This window comes from Bos mutus, chromosome 11, assembly GCF_027580195.1.
Source record: "Bos mutus isolate GX-2022 chromosome 11, NWIPB_WYAK_1.1, whole genome shotgun sequence".
Lineage (NCBI taxonomy): Eukaryota > Metazoa > Chordata > Mammalia > Artiodactyla > Bovidae > Bos > Bos mutus.
The window spans coordinates 44971270-44992720 of record NC_091627.1 but is presented as its reverse complement, the minus strand read 5'-3'; the positions used below and the strand labels follow the sequence as shown (position 1 = coordinate 44992720).

Sequence of the window (21451 nt, the reverse complement as noted above, 5' to 3'; positions counted from 1 at the left end):
AGCCTCTACAGATAGGGGCTGAAGTGAGGGAAATCAACCACATGATTAGCAGAACTTTAGCCTCACTCCTGAACTTCTGGGGGAAAGGGAAGAAAGGGGAGCTAGAGGTTGAATTAATCACCAGTAGCCAATTATTTCACCAATCATGCCTATGTAATGCAGCCTCCATAAATACTCAAAAGGAGGAGATTCAGAGAGCTTCCGGACTGAAAGTGTGGAGGAGCAGGGAAGGTGGTACACTTGGAGGGCATGGAGGCTTCGAGTCCTTTCCCACATTATTTGCCCTATGCATCTCTCTCTCTGGCTTTTATTTGTATCCTTTAAAATATTGCCAATAGTAAGCAAGCTCTATTTTCCTGGTTCTATGAGCTACTCTAATATACTATTGAACATGTGGAGGGGATGATAGGAACGTACGATTTGTAGACAAGTCAGACAGAAATTGCAGGTAACTTGGGAATCTATTACTTGTGCATGGCATATGAAGTAGGGATAATCTTACAAGACTGAGCTCTTAATAATGTGGGATCTGAGTTAACTCTGGTTAGTATCAGAATTGAACTGAACTGTAGAGCTGGTGTCAGAGAATTGGTAGGTGTGGAGGAAAAACCCCACATATTTGGTGTCAGAGTATTTGGAGTGTGAGAGTAAAGGATAACACACTGAATTTTTTTAAGTCACATTCTATAGGTCAGTTCTTCCAGCTTAATGGTTTTGTGAATTGAGCTGTACAATCTCTTTTAAAATTTTATTGTAACAATCACCTTATTTAGCTACCATATCAAGATTGTACTTCTACTGATTTCTGTCTTTAATGTTAGGAGCAATTATTTACACTGATAAGGAGCATTTCTTTAATGAACACTGACCACTTTGAACACATAAAAAAAGTTGTCAGTAAAGGACATGAGAAGTAAGTTTCAAAATTTAGATTCATTTGGATTTGAAGGAAGGCTGTCAAAATACGTTTCATATTTGCTCAAGACAAAAAAGGTCAAGAAACAAAAAGCTGTCTCTGGACTTCTACTACTATCAAGATAAAAACAAAACTGTAAACCAAAACATTTGTTTTAAAAGCCCACACAGTATATGTGTATATCAGCACAAACTCATACTATGACCTCACTATATACTTTTTGATATTAAAATCAATGTAGTATTTTATTCTTTTTTTAATCTGGACTTAAGCAATCTGAGTCCTCAGCTTAACCAGCGAGTGATCTTAGATATATCCCTACTCTGCATGGTGCTCCTTTTCTTCATCTTTACTTTATGATGATCTTCACTGTTAGTACTTATTCCATTATCTAATAACTTTTTTTAAGAGTATTAAAATACTGGCTAGCAAAGTCCAGAAAAAAGTGAAAAAGTGATGCGATTCTAGTGCTTCACAAATACAAAATCGTACTTGGCCTTTTCCTCTTCACTTACGCAGGAGAGCTTCTTGTTGGCAGAGTAAACAAAAGGATGGTTCTAACCTAAGCTATCTCATTCAGTTTCTTCTAATGTTTCTTTTTTCTAATGCCATGTATAGCCTACTGTCAAAAGAACTACCAAACATTCCTTATAATTGAAACAATGGAAAGCATACAAAAAAGGAAACATGAAAAACCTAGTATATTCCTAAGAGACAATGTTCAATTTCAGATGTAATCACACAGATAAGCTACAGTCTAATAATAATGATAGTAATAGTCACCTCATCAAAATACATCCAAATAATAATTAGAATACTATGTCTGAGAAAAATCAATGAGAAAATTGCACATTAGTAGAACGTGTGAATATTAGTAGGATATGAGTATTCTAAAGCCAGCAGCATTATAAAATGTGATACTTATGCACAACCAAATCACTACATAAAATCAGACAGGCCGGAGACAGTGAGGCCACCAAGAATCTGCCACCAGAATGTCAGCTTCATTAATGTTAATCTTTTTATGCTCTTCAGGCAAGAGGTGAATTAATTAATTTTCCCTAGAAACAAGGAAAGTAGAATAATAGAGCAAAGAATAAAGCCCTAAGTCCAAATAAATGTGATGGCAGTTTCACTATCTTTGTCATGAAGATGTATATGTTTAGAGATATAACACTGCTTCATTTAGGGTGAAGGATCTCTTGGAATATACCGAAGTCATTCAGATAAAAAGGCAACATTCAATTGTAGGTCATAACATACACAATATATTAACATTTCTAGCTTCTAAAAAGACTGTTTTCCAAAGGTTTCACTGTTCAGTAGAGATCAAAGTGCCACTTTATAAATAGTTTACTCATTTGTCAATTGATAAACTCAGAAATTTCCTGAGTTAAAAAGAACTGTAACAGTTAGAGTACACTAGAAGTAAAATTGAAACCCAGTTCGACTGGATGTAGCAACTGAAAAGTCTATTACTTTCTATTATAAAATATATCATATAATAAAGTATACAAAATGTATACTTTCAGCTAAAAGATAAATACTTTTTAATGGACCTTAATATATACTGCATTCACTTTAAGAAAAGGAATATTACTAATACCTTGGAGGCTCCCATGGGCTTATTCTCTCATATTTCTCTTAACCCACTCCACAATATCCTAATTTTTATTCTAAACACTTCCCTGTTTTTACTACTAGCATTGATATATTTAGGTGTATCTCTAAAGTAACTGGCTAGTTATTTATCTCCATCCATCCATTCATCTTCCACCCATTTTTTTCATTTTATATATAGAGAATATGCTCTATATTCTTCTCCTTCAACTTCTACAGCATCTGTCTCAGAGTAATTTCTTGACACTACCTAATTTTTCATATAATCCTTAAGACTAAAGGAATTAAAGGAATTTAAAGGGGAGAAAATGAGACACAGTGAAGCTAGCAACTTGCTACATTATATAGGAAAACAATGGACAAATCTCTCTATAGTAATTCTGAAAGTAAAGCAAACCAGCAGACTGTCTTATAACTTTATAGCACATTTATTTTAGCTGCAATTAAACATTTCTCTGTTCTTAAGAGTACAATTAATATTTTTAAAATAACTTTACAAAGCTGGTAATTTTTGCTTTCATATTAAAGGGACAATTTTATTCAAGTGTACTGATGATGTAAAAGACCTCAATGATACTCCAGTATAGTCCTGAATAGGAAAACAAGAACAAATTAAAGAAAGCATATCAAGAGCTGATTTGTTTTTCTCTTAAGGGACAGACTATTAGAAAAGAGATAGACATATTATGGAATATTCTAATTAAAGAAGATGGTTCCTTAAATAGGTAATTAGTCTGACACTAATTAATCTGAAGTCTGACACTAATTAATCTGAAGTTATCATTTACCTGAGCAAGTGGTGGAAGAATCTCCTTGCGTATTTGCTGATTTGGTCTCTGTATTCTAATATAGTCGTATCCAGGAGTGGTCTTGTTGGAGCATAGAAGGTTCCAAGGCTTGCCTCAAGCTGTGCTGTGGAATTCAAACATAGCAGCACTAAAACAAGTGAAACTCCTTCAATTACAACAGAATACTCATGTTTGCAGTCAGTCAGGTTTTGCAAACTTGGATGAAATGTGAGCCTGTTGCAGGAAAAGATGAAATTAAAATATGACAGCTGGTACAAAAACAAACCTGTGTATAAACTTTCACTTGAAGCAAAGCTGACAATGACTCTGAGCAACAAAAAGCTGTCACAACTGAAGAAATCCATAATGAATCAACCTCTCACCACAAATGGGTAATTAAAACAGTGACTCATCAGAGTAACACAATTCGAAACTAGTATTTCCAGTAAAATCAACTCACAGTGTGCACAACATTTACTCTCTTTAGCTGAAAGGAGGAAACTAGTCTTACTACATTAGGCTTTGGAGTCAGTATTAGAAATATCTTTAAAAATAATGCAAATAAAAATAGACTTATTGGAGTAATAATATTTCTTTATTACAACTTAAAGATCAAAAATCCCCCTCCCTTTCCTAAATACTGTCCAAAACAACACAACATTCTTGGTTTTGTCCAAGGGTGAAAGTTAACATCCCTGGGAGGGATCCCATGCTAATCTACTCTGGTCAACTGACTTCCTGATAGGAAAGGACTGGAGAGCAGGTTTGATAAGCCAAAGGGCTAGCGATTAGGAGAAAAGGGCACTTTTTGTCTAATTTACACTTTGGCCAAGACATGCCAGTGGGGTTGTGTTACCCCCAAGAAATCACTGGGAAATATATAATTCCCATAATGGTGAGCGTTGTATGAGAATACAGCTCACAGTAGGATTCCACTGATTTTTTTTGCACTACTAGCACTAGGTTGAATAAACATCCTTATTTAGCAGAACTCTTTTAGGTATATTTGGGTTTGAAAGTATTAAATACCTCATCAGAGCAATTGCTATGGACTTTGCTAAGCTGCTGGTAATTTCTTTTTTTAATCTCAGATCTAGACAATAAAGTAAGATGAACTTTGGGGGTATTTTCTTTGAAAGCAGCAGTCAATTTAGATTAAAATTGAATACAGCAATGCCATTGTGAAAACAAGCCAGATTCTCTTGCCATTGCTTGTTTTCTTGACAGCATGTTTCGTACATCTGAAATGTTTGAGCCTACATGGAATACTTGTAGCTCCCAGCACAGTTACAGACTCATTAGATAGCCCAGCTTGATGTTTAAGGCAGAAATGAAGATCTTGAAGATAACCACAGCTCCAGCTACAAATAAAAGAGCTCACTGGGCTCCATTAATAAAAGGAAACAAATTACCATGTCAAATTTGTTAGATTCAGATAGAATAAATCTCAACAGAGAAGAATTGTGAATGTTTTAGAAAAGTGTTCTGCAATTACTTGGGGGAAAATGCATACATCTACTTAAAATGTACATATTCTGATAACCTAGCATCATGAAAGCATTTTATTTTAATAGCCTAGTGTATCATACAAATTTTTTATTTCCGTATCCACCCAATATGGTTCCTTGATAATATCCTTTATTAAGGCAGGAACCTGATAATACCCATTTGTGAATTCCCTAATAATCTTACTTACTACACAGGAATCTTACAACACAAATTCACTAAGGTGCTAACAATTTCATGGTGTTCTGAGTAAGAGTCAATATATTGTTGTCTTCATATTTCCTCAACTGTAAATTTATGATCTCTTACATGGGTTATGCTTACCACAACAGGCTTTCTTTAGGCACCCTGCTATCTACCTAATCTTGAGAGTATACCAATACTAACAAATAATTACTTGAGATAACTCTGCAGGTGAAAATATTACAGTAACCTTAGAGCCCCCAAATTCTGAAGTTATACTCTTCTTTTTAACTAACATCCACTGAGTACCTACTGTGGGTCAAGCATATGCTAGGCATTTTCTCATTGCAGACGCACTGGAATCTCCATAGATGTGTTGGACTACCTCCAAAAAGCACATTCAATTAACATTAAATAAATATTGTGGGCCTCCTATGAGTTGAGGCCAAGTCTCACGATGCAGACTTCTTGAAAGAACATGTTCTTACTGATTATTCTTCTCTAAAATTACTAAAAAGAAGGTTAGGTACAGAATACTATCTATCATGTTTACTTTGAAATGTAATAAAATGGAATAAGAAAATCTATAAATATGGAAAGAAGGCAGTGAGGGAAAAAGCTCTCCAATAAAGGCTTTTTGACATATTTCCTGTTTTCTTTACGTTGTAAATCACCTCTAGAAACATCTTCACTGGCCATGGTTTCCCACTATTAATGTCAATGCTAATCACAAACATTTGAAATATACAAATTCAAGAATGTTTAGATGCATTTTACATTAAGTAAATAAATTACTCATAATAAAAATAATATATACTGCAAAATAGAAAAACTGATTTCATTATTCCACATGGCACTTTTTTTTCCCCCTTTTTTCGGGGGGGTGGGTTACAGTGCCTCATCTCTCTCTGAAAATAAACATCTGAGATCCTATGGACAAAATCACTTATTTACAGAAGGTTAGGAAATCCAGGCAGCCACAAGGTAGAGGGGGATTAGAAGTCAAAGTTAAAACGAAAACAAGAAGAACAACCTAAGCTGTAATTCTCTCTCTGTCACACACACACACACACACACACACACACACACAATCAGTGGTAAAGTCTATTGTCTGGACAATGAACTTGGGATGTGAGAAATACTACTGTTTAAAGTGAAGGAGAAATAAGGATTTTTGTTTAGGACCCTTTGTCTTCCAAACCCTAGAAAGTACATGAAATTCCTCATCAAAGTTTAAAATCTGAGCATATTCTACACATGAACTTAGTCTGAAATGTGCAATGACTTCATTGTGAGTTCCAACACAGGTATATACAGAAAAGTTACTATGTTGACAAATACTATACAGTAAGTTACCATATAGGAGTAATTATTTGATACCTGATTTTGTCAGTTTAATAGGGCATGAATATTTTTGTCTTTTTAGTTCCAGTAATACAACTCCAAAGCATCCTCAAAAAATAACCAACTCAATAAAACATATTTCATGTATATACAAAACTCACGAAATATATTTTAAATCTGACCTTCTCTCTCTGGCGTGAGCTTTTGTCTAAGAAGATGGTTTACAATGGCACACATGCTGATAAAGCACTCATGGCCCAGAGTGTCCCAGTTCATACCACTCAGGATGTTTACTGCCTCATAGATCTCGTCACAGTGAATATACTGGGAGATGATGTCTACCTGACCCAGGTGTCCTTGTGTGAAGATGCCTGTCACAAAAAATACATAAAATCAAGTGAGTCATTTAAAAATAAAAATAACATTTAACTTTTCTAGAAAGGAAAAAAAAAAAAAGTGATCTTTTCTTGCATAAAGAGCTTGAAACGTGGGGTTTGGGGGAGGCCAATAGTCATATATGGCACTGTGGTCCAATCTTCAAGTATCACCTACCAACTCCATCTTGTTTATGCTTACCATTCACCACATAGTAAAACTTTTTACTCTACATAATCAACTGTTTAGACTAAAAATGAATAAATGTGAGAACTTTTAGGTAAATCACAATAGCTAACTGAATTTCCCATATGTCATTTAGGCCTCTATTGTATTTATGTGTGTGTGTGTGTTTAGCTGTGGGGGGTCTTCACTGAGAAATGCAGTCTTTTCGTTGCAGTGCACAGGCTTCTCTAGTGATGGGGCACATGCTCCAGAGCATGTGGATTCAGCAGCTGTGGCACAAGCACATTGCTTCTTTAGTAGCGGCATATGGGTTCAGTTGCCTCACGGGATCTTAGTTCCCTGATCAAGAATCAAACCCACGTCTCCTGCATTGGAGGGCAAATTCTTAACTACTGGACCACCAGGGAAGTCCCTGTGGTATATACGTAAAGACAGAATTTTGATGTAACACAATTCTTATTGACCAGATTAAGTTGCATCTGATCTTCAGCCATATGTACTTGGCGGGAAAAAGTACAAATATTTATGACATAGAATAACACATACCAATTTATTTTAAATTGGCATTTAAAGATTATCATCTTTGATTACTAATGAATATTCAGTTCAGTTCAGTCACTCAGTTGTATCTGACTCTTTGCAATCCCATGGACTGCAGCATGACAGGCTTCCCTGTCCATCACCAATTCCTGGAGTTTGCTCAAACTCATGTCCATTGAGTCTATGATGCCATCCAACCATCGCATCCTCTGTTGTCCCCTTATCCTCCTGCCTTCAATCTTCCCTAGCATCAGGGTCTTTTCCAAGGAGTCAGTTCTTCGCATCAGGTGGCCAAGGTATTGGAGTTTCAACTTCAGCATCAGTCCTTCCAATGAATATTCTGGACTGATCTCCTTTAGGATGGACTGGTTGGATCTCCTTGCAGTCCAAGGGACTCTCAAGACTCTTCTCCAACACCACATTTCAAAAGCATCAATTCTTCAGCATGTAGCTCTCTTTATAGTCCAATTCTCACATCCATACATGACTTAGGAAAAACCATAGCTTTGACTAGACAGACCTTTGCTGGCAGAGCAATGTCTCTGTTTTTTAATCTAGGTTGGTCATAGCTTTCCTTCCAAGGAGCAAGCATCTTTTAATTTCGTGGCTCCAGTCACCATCTGTAGTGATTTTGGAGCCCCCCAAAATAAAGTCTCTCACTGTTTCCATTGTTTCCTCATCTATTTGCCATGAAGTGATGGGACGTGAAGCCATGAGCTTCGTTTTCTGAATGCTGAGTTTTAAGCCAACTTTTTCACTCTCCTCTTTCACTTTCATCAGAAGGCTCCTTAGTTCTTCACATTCTGCCATAAGGGTGGTGTTGTCTGTGTATCTGAGGTTATTGATATTTCTCCCAGGAATCAATTGCAGCTTGTGCTTCAACCAGTCTGGCATTTCTCATGATGTACTCTGCATATAAGTTAAATAAGCAGGGTGACAATATACAGTCTTGACATTATCCTTTCCCTATTTGAAACCAGTCTGTTGTTCCATGTCTACTACTAACTGTTGCTTCTTGACTTGCATACAGATTTCTCAGGAGGCAGGTCAGCTGGTCTGGTATTCCCATCTCTTTCAAAATTTTCCATAGTTTGTTGTGATCCACAACAGTCAAAGGCTTTGGCATAGTCAATATAGCAGAAGTAGATGTTTTCCCGGAACTCTCTTGCTTTTTAGATGATCCAATGGATGTTTGCAATTTGATCCCTGATTCCTCTGCCTTTTCTATAACCAGCTTGAACATCTGGAAGTTGACAGTTCACATACTGTTGAAGCCTGGCTTGGAGAATTTTGAGCATTACTTTGCTAGTGTGTGAGATGAGTGCAAATTGTGCAGTAGTTTGAATATTCTTTAGCATTGCTTTTTTTGGGGATTAGAATGAAAACTGACCTTTTCCAGTCCCGATGCCACTGCTGAGTTTTCTAAATTTATTGGTATATTGAGTGCAGCACTTTAACAGCATCACCTTTTAGGATTTGAAATAGCTCAGCTGGAATTCCATCCCCTCCACTAGCTTTGTTAGTAGTGATGCTTCCTAAGGCCCACTTTACTTCACATTCTAGGATTCTGGCTCTAGGTGAGTGATTACACCATCATGGTTATCTGGGTCATGAAAATCCCTTTTGCATAGTTCTTCTGCACATTCTGGCCACCTCTTCTTTTTAATCTTCTGTTTCTGTTAGGTCCCTACCATTTCTGTCCTTTATTGAGCCCATCTTTGCATGAAACGGTCCCTCAGTATATCTAATCTTTTTGAAATGATCTCTAGTCTTTCCCATTCTATTGTTTTCCTCTATTTCTTTGCACTGATCACTGAGGAAGGCTTTCTAATCTCTCCTTGCTATTCTTTGGAACTCTGCACTCAAATGGGTATATCCTTTTCTCCTTTCCTTTAGCTTCTCTTCTTTTCATAGCTATTAGTAAGGCCCCCTCAGACAACCATTTTGCCTTTTTGCATTTCTTTTTCTTGGGATGGTCTTGATCACTGCCTCCTGTACAATGTCACAAACCTCCGTCCATATTTCTTCAGGCACTCTATCAGACCTAATCCCTCGAATCTGTTTGTCACTTCCACTGTATAATCATAAGGGATTTGATTTGGGTCACACCTGAGGGGTCCAGTAATTTTCCCTACTTTCTTCAATTTCAGTCTGAATTTGGCAATAAGGAGTTCATGATCTGAGCCACAGTCAGCTCCCAGTCTTATTTTTGCTGATGGTATAGAGCTTCGCCATCTTTGGCTGCAAAGAATATAATCAATCTGATTAAAGTACTGACCATCTGGTGATGTCCACGTGTAGTCTTCTCTTATATTGTAAGAGGGTGTTTGCTATGACCAGTACCTTCCCTTGGCAAAACTCTATTAGCCTTTGCCCTACTTCATTTTGTACTCTGAGGCCAAAATTGCGTGTTACTCCAGGTATCTCTTGACTTCCTACTTTTGCATTCTAGTCCCCTATAATGAAAAGGACATATTTTTGGGGTGTTAGTTCTAGAAGGTCTTGTAGGTCTTCACAGATCCATTCGACTTCAGCTTCTTCAGCATTACTGGTTGGGGCATAAACTTGGATTACTGTGATACTGAATGGTTTGCCTTGGAAATGAACAGAGACCATTCTGTCATTTTTGAGATTATTATAAAGAAATGATTATTAGTAAAGAAATAATTAGAATTAATCTTGTTATTGATCCTCTTGCATAACTAAAGAAAATGCACTTCTAAGCTAATAGAAATAAGAACATCAAACAAAGCGGGGGTCGGGAGGGAGGCATTCTGTTCGAATTTTATCTTATCTTTTAAATATGGAAGACCTCTTGTGAAACAAATTCTGTGTAATTAAATGACAATAAGCACTAGCACCTTTTAAGTTTTTTTTTTTTAAGCTTTAAAAAAATATTTGTTTGTAAAATCTTTTTCCTTCTGCAAACGTTTACTGATTTGAGTGAATCTACAAAAACTTCTCAGTACAAATAATCATAAAGTTAAATGAAAAAATGTATGTGAAGTTATTTGGAATCTGTAAAGTATATAATATACTACTATAACTCTTTATTACTGTCATCATCATCATCACTTACCTGAAATAGTTATAGGTTTCAGAATTTATAAAAATGTATTAGCTCATGAGAAAGATCCTGAAAGTATTGATTTTAACTTCAAATCATATAAAAGTGAGACCTTGTACTATACCAGCAGGACTCAACTTGATAAGGAATCTGGGGAATTACCCTGATTATTCTGGAGGGAGGAAATGGCAACCCACTCCAGTATTCTTGCCTGGAGGATCTCATGGACATAGTAGCCTGGAGGGCTACAATCCACAGGGTCACAAAGAGTAAGGCACAACTGAAGCGACTTACACCAGCACCCCCACTGTACTAAGCAATAAAACTTTACTATTCTTCTTGTGTTGGTAGAATCAACAAATGCTACTGTCCAAAAGCCTTCATGCTGCTGCTGCTGCTAAGTCACGTCAGTCATGTCTGACTCTGTGCAACCCCATAGACAGCAGCCCACCAGGCTCCCATCCCTGGGATTCTCCAGGCAAGAATACTGGAGTGGGTTGCCATTTTCTTCTGCAGTGCATGAAAGTGAAAAGTGAAAGTGAAGTCACTCAGTGGTGTCTGACTCTTCGTGACCCCATGGACTGTAGCCCACCAGGCTCCTCCGTCCATGGGATTTCCTAGGCAAGAGTACTGGAGTGGGTTACCACTGCCTTCTCCGAAAGTCCTCATGATCCTACAGTAAAGTGCTGGAAGTCTTCATAAATCAGGGTGGTTCCTTTGCAGTGGATATTAATGTTTAAGAATTTTGAAGACAACCAAAAATATGCTGAAATCTATTGAGTTTGTCTATATCCTAATACTTCTAACATGAGCAATAACTGACATATTGAGAGGAAAAGCTAACATATAGTCATAAATGTTTATGATCAATTTATTAAATCAAATTGTTTAAAAGGTGATAAAGAGAAAAACTTAAAAAGCAGCCAATGAACACAAAAGCTGGTTCTTTGGAACAATGTATAAAATTGAACAACTTCTGCCTAAATTGAGGAAAAGAGAAGATACACTTCTCAGTATCAAGAATAATCACTACAGGTCCCACAGACATTAAAAATAGTAAGTGAATAATATGAATAACTTTATAGATATAAATATAATTTAAATGAAATGTATTCCTTGAAAGACACAAATTATCAAATCTCATTTAAAAAGAAATAAGAATAGATAACCTGAATGATCCTATATTATTTAAATTTGGATGTGAAGTTTAAAAACCTTTAAACATACACACACAAAAAACCAGATGACTTCATTGGTGAACTGTCTCAAACAGTAAGAGAAGAAATAATATCACCTTTACATAACTCAAAATATAAGACGAGGGAATGATTCCTACTGCATTTAATGATATCAGCATTACATTGAGACCAAAACTGACAAACATCACAGGAGAAGAAAAAGAAAACTAAAGGTCAGTACCTCCCATAAACAAATACAAAAATCCTTAACAGAATATTAACAAATTAAGCAACATATTAAAAACACAATATATCATGAACAAGAGATTTATCCCACAAATACAAGGTCACTGAAACATCTGAAAACTAATCAGTTCACTATATGACCAGAAAAATCACACAATCATTTTAATACAGAAAAAGCACTTGAAAAAAACTGAACATCCACTCAAGAAAACATAACCCAGTAGACTAGGAATAGAAGGTGACTTCCTCAACCTCCTACCACCGTGTGTGTGTTAGTTGCTCAGTTGTGCCCAACTCTTTGCAACCCTATTGACTGTAGCAGCCAGCTTCTCTGTCCGTGGGATTTCCCAGGCAAGAATGCTAAAGTGGGCTTCCAGTTGAAGATGATGGAGAAGAAGGACATGAGTTCATCTCCTTCTGCAAGAGCACCAAAATTAAAACTATCTTCTGAACAACCATTGACAGGAGAATGCTGGATAAAAGATACCAAAAAAGATATCCAATGCCCAATGACAAAGAAGCTGGAGGAAGATGGTAGGAGGGGCACAATCATGATAAAATCAAATCCCATACCCACCAGGTGAGTGACCCACAAACCGCAGAACAATAATACCAAAGAAGTTTTCCCACTGTTGTGAAGGTTCTGAACCCAACATCAGGCATCCCAGCCTGGGGATCTGACAAAAGGGACTGGAAATCCCCAGGGAATCTGACCTTGAAGGCCAGTGGAATTTGATTATTGGACTTCCACAGGACTGGGGGAAAGAGACTCCAGTCTTGGAGGGCACAAACGAAATCTTGCATGCACCAAGACCCAGAGGAAAGGAGCAGTGACCCCACAGGAGACTGAATCAAAATTTCCTTGTTAGTGTTGGAGGTTCTTCTGTGGAGGCCTGGGTTGGCAGGGGCTCACCACAGGGATAGGGCACTGGCAGCAGCAAGTTGAGAAGGTCCCCCATGGTATAAGCCCTCTTGGAGGTTAACCCTACCATACAGCCTGTAGACCCTAGGACTGGGTCATCTCTGGCCAAACGACTATCAGGGAGGGAGCACAACCCCACCCATCAGCAGATAATTGAATTAGCTTTATTGAGCAAGGCCCTGTCCACCAGAGCAAGACCTCATTTTTCCCACCACCAGTCCCTCCTATCAGGAAGCTGACACAAGCCTCTTAGCCTCCTCCATCAGAGGGCAGACAGAAGAAGCAAGAAGAACCACAGTCCCATGGTGGCTAGAAGAAAAAATATATTACAGAAAGTTTATCAGGATGAAAAAGCAGAAAGCTATGTTCCAGATAAAGAGACAAGGTAAAATATCAGAAAAAAACTAAATGGAGATAGGCAACCTTCCAGAAACAAAATTCAAAATAATGTTAGTGAAGATGATCCAGAATACTGAGAAAACAAGAGAAGATCCCCAAAATGTTTACCAAAACCTACAAAAATTAAAGAACAGACAGATGAATAACACACAAGAAGAAATCAACAACAGAATAACTGAGGCAGAAGAAGGGATAAATGACCTGAAGAACAGAGTGGTGGAAATCACTGCCATAGAACAGAATATAGAAAAAAAGAATAAAAAGAAATGAAGACAGTCTAAAAGACCTCAGGGACAACATTAAACACATCAACATTCACATTATAGGGGTCCCAGAAGGAGGAGAGAGAGAGAGAAGGAACCTGAGAAAATATTTGAAGAGATAATAGTTGAAAACTTCCCTAACATGGGAAAGGAAATAGTCAACCAAGTCCAGGAAGCACAGAGAGTCCCAGGCAGGAAAAACCCAAGGAGGAACTCACCAAGACACACAGTAATTAAAACTGACAAAGATTAAAGACAAAGATAAAACATTAAAAGCAATAAGGGAAGAATGACAAATAACATACAACGTAACTCCCATCAGGCTAACAGCTGATTTCTCAACAGAAATTCTACAAGCCAGAAGGGAATGCATGATATACATAAAGTGATGAAAGGGAAGAAGCTACAACCAAGAATACTCTACTCAGTAAGACTCTCATTCAGATTTGATGGAGAAATCAAAAGCTTTACAGACAAGCAAAAGTTAAGAGAATTCAGCACCACCAAACCAGCTTTACAACAAATGCTAAAGGAACTTCTGTAGGCAGGAAACACAAGACAAGGGAAAGACCTACAGAAAATAAATCCAAAACAATTAAGAAAATGGTAATAAAATCATACATACTGATAATTACCTTAAATGTACATGGATTAAATGCACCAATCAAAAAACATAGGCTACCTGGGTGTATGGAAGCATGTGCATGTAAGCACTTCCACTTATCACATCACTCTGCTTGATGCCCCCAAACTGTATGTAATGATTTTATATTGTTTAGGTTAATCATGTTCCCATTAGGGCTTGCAGCTATAACTATCTTTTATTTTTTGTCTGGCTATTGACTGTGAAAACTGATAAACATGTTTTACTATTGTGATTACATAACTATTACTTACTTAATACCATAGTATCATGATTGGTCCACAGAAAAATGAAAGAACTCTATTATCACCAAAACTACAGTTTAATAGAAAAACCTGTAGTCACTTTTTAAAATCCAGATGCATATCAGAATTACCTTGGAGTTTTTTGAAAAATACAAATGCCTAGGTATTGCTTTTTTTTCCTCCAGAGCTCCAGATACTTTTCTAATGATCAGCCATATTCAAAAACAACTGAACTATATGAAGATCTTTTACTTTTATCTAGTTTGTTTCACTTTTTCTATTTCATATTCAGTGCTCTGATTTAATTTACTTTAGGTTTTTCAATTACTCCATCTCTTTTTAAAAATATGTATAATATATATATTTTAGAAAACTTACAAATTTTTGCCTAACTAAAAAATTTATGACATTTTGATTACACTTGTTTGACTTAGTATGAATAGAATGCTAGATTTCTAAGTAAAAAAAAAATAGATATGCAACAAGCAACTAAAGTGTACTGTATGCCACAGGGAACTACAGCCAGTATCTTATAATAACCTATAATGGAAAATAGTTTCAAAACTTACATATGTGTATGTGTTTAACCGAATCACCTTACTCTGCACCTGAAACACGGCAGGTCAACTATACTTCAATAAAATATATATATTTAAAAAAAAAGAATACTGGAATGAGAAAGAATCCCTTCTCCAGGGGATCTTCCCAACTCATGGATCGAACCTAGGTCTCCTACATTCCAGGCAGATTCTTTACCATTTAAGCCAGCAGGGAAGCCCAATAACATCATACATACACTATATTAAATGCTGACCACCTAAGACTGGAAACAAAGCAAAGATATCTTCTGTTTTCATTTCTACTTAATATTGTACCATCCTAGATAGTAAAACAGAGAAGAAAACAAAAGGCCTGCAGGTAGGATAAGAATATATGAAACTTGTTTTTAATTGTAGTTGTCATAATCATCTATGTAGAAAATCCTAAGTAATCTATAATAAAAAGTCACTCCAACTAATGAGTTTAATAGGATTGCAGGATACATGTTCTATATTTTCAAATTTTATTTTTATAAAATCCCAATGAACAATTAAAACTTGTAATTAAAAATACTATTTACAATAGCATCCAAAAACATGAACAAACTATTTACAAGATCTTGTACATTTTAAAATATAAAACACTGCTGGGAGAAATTAAAGGCCTGGATAAATGGAGAGATATATTGTGTTCATAAATTGGGAGATTCAATATTGTTAGGTCTTCCCTGTAGCTCAAACAGTAAAGAATCTGCCTGCAATGCAGGAGACCTGGGTTCAATCCCTGGGTCGGGAAGATCCTCTGGAGAAGGGAATGGCAATCCATTCCAGTATTCTTGCCTGGAGAATCCCGTGGACAGAGGAGCCTGGTGGGCTACAGTCCATGGGAGGGCAAAGAGTCGGACATGACTGAGCAACACTACAATATTGTTAAATTGTCATTCTATCCAAAACTGATCTATAGATTCAACATAATCTCAATCAAAATTCCATTAGGTGTTTTTATAGAAACTGACAAGTTAGTTTGAAAACATATAGAAACTCAAAACATGTAGAGTAACCAAAACAATTTTGAAAAGAACAAAGTTGGAGGACTAATGGTACCTGGCTTCAAGACTTACTGTTAAACCACCATAATGAAGACAGTGTGGTACTCAAGTATGGACATATAGATCAATGGACAAGAACAGAGTCTTTTTATAGATACACACACACATATGGTCAAAGGAGTTCAATGGTGAAAGTATAGTCTTTCCAACAGCTGCTTCTGGAACAACTGAATATTCATATTAAAAATTAATTTCAACTCATATCTCACACCATATACAAAGAATTAACTTGAGTTAGTCAATAAACCTAATTGTAGGAGCTAAAATAATAAAATTTCTAGAAGAAAAAAGGGTCAAAGACTATTTTGATAAGACAAACAATAAACGTCATAAATTAAAACAAATCTAATAGTTGGCTTTCATCAAAACTAAAAACTTCTGCACCTAAAATCTAGTTAAAAAAAAAATGAAAAGGTAAATTATAGGATGAAAGAAAATATTCACAATACTAGTATCCAAGAAAGAACTTGTGTTCAGAATATATAAAAACTTATGATTCAATAAAAAACAATCCAGTTCAACTGGGGCAGAAGATTTGAAGATATATATATATGGCAATAAGCACATAAAAGATGAACAACTCCAAGGTTCATCAGGGAAATGCCAACTAACACCAACTACACCTACTACAATGGCTAAAATTAAAAATAGCAATAATGCCAAGTTTAGTGAAGATGTGGAATAACTGGAACTCCAAACTATTTTCCTCTTAAATTAAACTTAGCGTAGTACTCAGTTCCAAGGTTCTTCCCAAAAGAAATCAGAATACACCTCCATACAAAGACTAGTACATGAAAGAACAGATCATTTTCAAACTGGCTAAAATTGGAAACAACTAAACTGCCTGTCAACATGTGAAGATAGATTGTGATATCTCTATATAATAGAATACTACTCAATAATGTAAATGAAAATTTACAGATATACACACCAATATGGAAAATTCACTAAGATTAATACTGAGTGAAAGTAGCCAGATACAAACAAGTACCAATTTATTAGTCTACTTCTATGAAATTCTAGAAAAAGCTGATCTAACTTCTAATAACAGACAACAGATCAATGTGCTTTAGCTTTGAGGGAGGCAGGGACTGACTGCAAAGGGGTTTGAGAGAATTTTGAGGGTGATGGAAATGTTTTACATCTTGATTATGGTGGTAATCACATTGTTGTTCAGTCTCTAAGTGGTGTTCAGCTCTTTGCAACCCCATGGACTGAAGCATTTCAGGCTTCCCTGTACTTCACTATCTCCTGGAGTTTGCTGAAACTCATGTTCATTGAGTCGGTGATGCCATCTAACCATCTCATCCTCTGTTGCCCTCTTCTGCTCTCAGTCTTTTCCAGTGAGTCATATCTTTGCATCAGGTGGCCAAAGTATTGAGGCTTCAGCTTCAGCATCAGTCCTTCTACTGAATATTCAGGGTTGATTACCTTTAGGACTGACTGGTTTTATCTCCTTATTGTCCAAGGGACTCTAGAGTCTTCTGCAGCACCACAGTTTGAAAGCATCAGTTCTTCAGTGTTCAGCCTTCTTTATGGTCCAACTCTCACATCTGTACATGACTACTGGAAAAACCAGAGCTTTGGATATATGGACCTATATGACTATATGGACCTATATAACTATAGGTCCATAAAGACTATATGACTATGAGTTTTAAGACAGCTTTTTAACTCTCCTCTTTCAACATCATCAAGAGGCTCTTTAGTTCCTCTTCAGTTTGTGCCACTAGAGCGGTGTGTGCATGCTAAGTCGCTTCAGACCTGTCCAACTTTGTGTGACCCAATGGCCTGCAGCCTGCCAGGTTCCTCTGTCCATGGGATTCTCCAGGCAAGAATATTTGACTGGGTTTCCATACCTGCCCCCAGGGGATCATCCCAATCCAGGGACTGAACTCACATCTCTTATGCCTCCTTCATTGGTAGGCAGGTTCTTTATAACCAGCTCCATCTGGGAAGCTCCATTAGAGTGGTATCATCTGCATATATGACATTGCTTATATTTCTCCCAGCAATCTTGATTCCAGCTTCTGATTCATCCAACCTGACATTTTGCATGATGTACTCTGCATAGAAGTTAAATAAGAAGGGTGACAATATTCAGCCTTGAGATACTCCTTTCCCAATTTTTAAACAGTCCATTGTTCCATATCTGTTTCTAACTGCTGCTTCTTGACCTGCAAACAGGTTTCTCAGGAGGCAGGTAAGGTGGTCTGGGATTCTCATCTCTTTAAAAATTTTCTACAGTTTGTTGTGATCAACACTCAAAGACTTCAGTGTAGTCAATGAAGCAGAAGTAGATATTTTTCTGGAATTCCCTTGCTTTTTCTACGACATAGTAGACGTTAACAATTTGAGCTCTGGTTCCTTTGTCTTTCCTAAAACCAGCTATACATCTGAAAGTTTTCAGTTTACGAACTGCTGAAGCCTAGCTTGAAGGATTTTGAGCATAATCTTGGTAGCATGTGAAATTAGTGAACTGTACGGTAGTTTGAGCATTCTTTGGCATTGCCTTTCTTTGGGATTGGAATGAAAACTGGCCTTTTCCAGTCCTGTGGCCACAGCTAACTTTTCTAAATTTGCTAGCATACTGACTGCAGCAATTTAACAGCATCGTGTTTTAGGATTTGAAGTAACTCAGCTCGAATTCCATCACCTCCACTAGCTTTCTTTGTAGTAATGCTTCCTAAGGCCCACTTAACTTCACATTCCAGGATGTCTGGCTCTAGGTGAGTGACCACAACGTTGTGGTTATCTGGGTCATTAAGATCTTTTTTGTATAGTTCTTCTGTATATTCTTGGCACCTCTTCTTAATATCTTCTTCTCTTAGGTCCTTGCCGTTTTCTTTCACTCTGCCCATGTTTGCATGGAATATTCCCTCAGTATCTCCAATTTTCTTGAAGAGATCTCTAGTCTTTGCTATTCTATTGTTTTCCTCTATGTCTTTGCTTTATTCACTTAAGAAGGCTTTCTTATCTCTCATTGCTATTCTTTGGAACTTTGCATTCAAATGGGTATATCTTTCCCTTTTCTCCTTTGCCTTTCACTTCTCCTGTTTTATCAGCTATTTGTAAGTCCTCCTCAGACAATCACTTTGCCTTCTTGCATTTCTTTTTTATTAGGATGGTTTTGGTCACTGCCACCATACAATGTTACAAACCTCCATCTGCAGTTCCTGAGGCACTCTATCAGATCTAATCCCTTGAAATGTATTCGCCACCTCTGCTGTATAACCCTAAGGGATTTGTCTTAGGTCATACCTGAATAGTCTTGTGATTTTCCCTGCTTTCCTCAATTTAAGCCTGAATTTTGTGGTAAGGAACTGATGATCTGAGCCACAGTCAGCTCGAGGTCGTGTTTTGCCTACTCTATAGAGCTTCTCCATCTTCGACTGCAAAGAATATATCAGTGTGATTTCTGTTTTGACCATCTGATGATGTTCATGTGTAAAGTTTCTCGGGTTGCTGAAGAGGGTGTTTGCTATGACCACTTCATTCTCTTGGCAAACTCTGTTAGTCTTTGTGCTGCTTCATTTTGTACTCCAAGGCCAAACTTGCTTGTTCCTCCAGGTCTCTCTTGAGTTCCTACTTTTGCACTCCAATCCCCCACGCCGAAAAGGACATCTTTCTTTCTTTTTTTTTTTGGGTATTCATTCTAGAAGCTCTTGTAGGTCTTCATAGAAATCGTTCAGCTTCAGCTTCTTCGGCATTACTGGTTGGGGCACAGACTTGGATTGCTGTGATACTGTATGGTTTGCCTTGGAAATGAACCAAGATCATTCTGTCATTTTTGAGGCTGCACCCAAGTATTGCATTTCAGACTCTTTTGTTGACTGTGAGGGTTACTTCATTTCTTCTAAGGGATTCTTGCCTATAACAGTAGACATAATGGTTATCTGAATTATATTCACCCATTCCTGTTCCATTTCAGTTTCCCAAGATGTTGATGTTCGCTCTTGCCATCTCCTGCTTGACCATGTCCAATTTACCTTGATTCACAGACTACTGGTTTTTCCAGTAGTCGTGTATGGATGTGAGAGTTGGACTATAAAGAAAGCTGCATGCCAAAGAATTGATGCTTTTGAACTGTGGTGTTGGAGAAGACTCTTGAGAGTCCCTTGGACTACAAGATCAAACCAGTCCATGCTAAAGGAAATCAGTCCTGAATATTCACTGGAAGGACTGATGCTGAAGCTGAAACTTCAATACTTTGGCCACCTGATGTGAAGAACTGACTTCTTAGAAAAGACCCTGATGCTGGGAAAGATTGAAGGCAGGAGGAGAAGGGGACAACTGAAGATGAGATGGTTGGATGGCATCACCGACTCGATGGACATGGGTTTGAGTAAGCTCCACGAGTTGGTGATGGACAGGGAAGCCTGGCGTGCTGCAGTCCATGGGGTCTTAAAGAGTCAGATACGACTGAGTGACTGAAGTGAACTGAATAATCATTAGTAACTGAAGATGATAATCTTTAAATGCCAATTTAAAATAAATTGGTATGTAGTCTATGTCATGAATATTTGTACTTTTTTCCCCTAGTACATGGGGCTGAAGACCAGACTTCTCAGGTGGCAGGTCAGGTGGTTTGGTATTCCCATCTCTTAAACACTCTCCGACATACATCACAGCAGGATCCTCTATGACCCACCTCCCAGAATATTGGAAATAAAAGCAAAAATAAACAAATGGGATAAATAATTAACCTTAAAAGCTTCTGTACATCAAAGGAAACTATTAGCAAGGTGAAAAGACAGCCTTCAGAATGGGAGAAAATAATAGCAAATGAAGCAACTGACAAACAACTAATCTCAAAAATATACAAGCAACTCCTACAGCTCAACTCCAGAAAAATAAATGACCCAATCAAAAAATGGGCCAAAGAACTAAATAGACATTTCTCCAAAGAAGACATACAGATGGCTAACAAACACATGAAAAGATGCTCAACATCACTCATTATCAGAGAAATGCAAATCAAAACCACTATGAGGTACCATTTCACACCAGTAAGAATGGCTGCGATCCAAAAGTCTACAAATAATAAATGCTGGAGAGGGTGTGGAAAAAAGGGAACCCTCTTACACTGTTGGTGGGAATGCAAACTAGTACAGCCACTATGGAGAACAGTGTGGAGATTCCTTAAAAAACTGGAAATAGAACTGCCTTATGATCCAGCAATCCCACTGCTGGGCATACACACTGAGGAAACCAGAAGGGAAAGAGACACGTGTACCCCAATGTTCATCGCAGCACTGTTTATAATAGCCAGGACATGGAAGCAACCTAGATGTCCATCAGCAGATGAATGGATAAGAAAGCTGTGGTACATATACACAATGGAGTATTACTCAGCCATTAAAAAGAATACATTTGAATCAG

The 21451-nt window shown here is 37.2% G+C and overlaps 1 protein-coding gene across 4 annotated transcripts in view; it reads right to left on the bottom strand.

The window, feature by feature from the left end:
- WDPCP (WD repeat containing planar cell polarity effector) overlaps positions 1–21451 on the bottom strand; it is a 312142-nt gene that overhangs the window by 104436 nt on the left and 186255 nt on the right. For 3 of the 4 annotated variants that reach the window (XR_011466041.1, XM_070379381.1, XM_070379382.1), the window contains exons 11-12: positions 6540–6728; positions 3325–3448 (exon numbers count right to left, since the gene is read on the bottom strand). Coding sequence is in view for 3 of the 4 variants with exons in the window: in XM_070379381.1 (XP_070235482.1) it covers positions 3325–3448; positions 6540–6728 (313 nt within the window). In the remaining variant the exon portion in view is untranslated. Of the gene's footprint in view, positions 1–3040; positions 3126–3324; positions 3449–6539; positions 6729–21451 lie in introns of those variants that run through there. The other variant, XM_070379383.1, reaches the window with a different exon arrangement.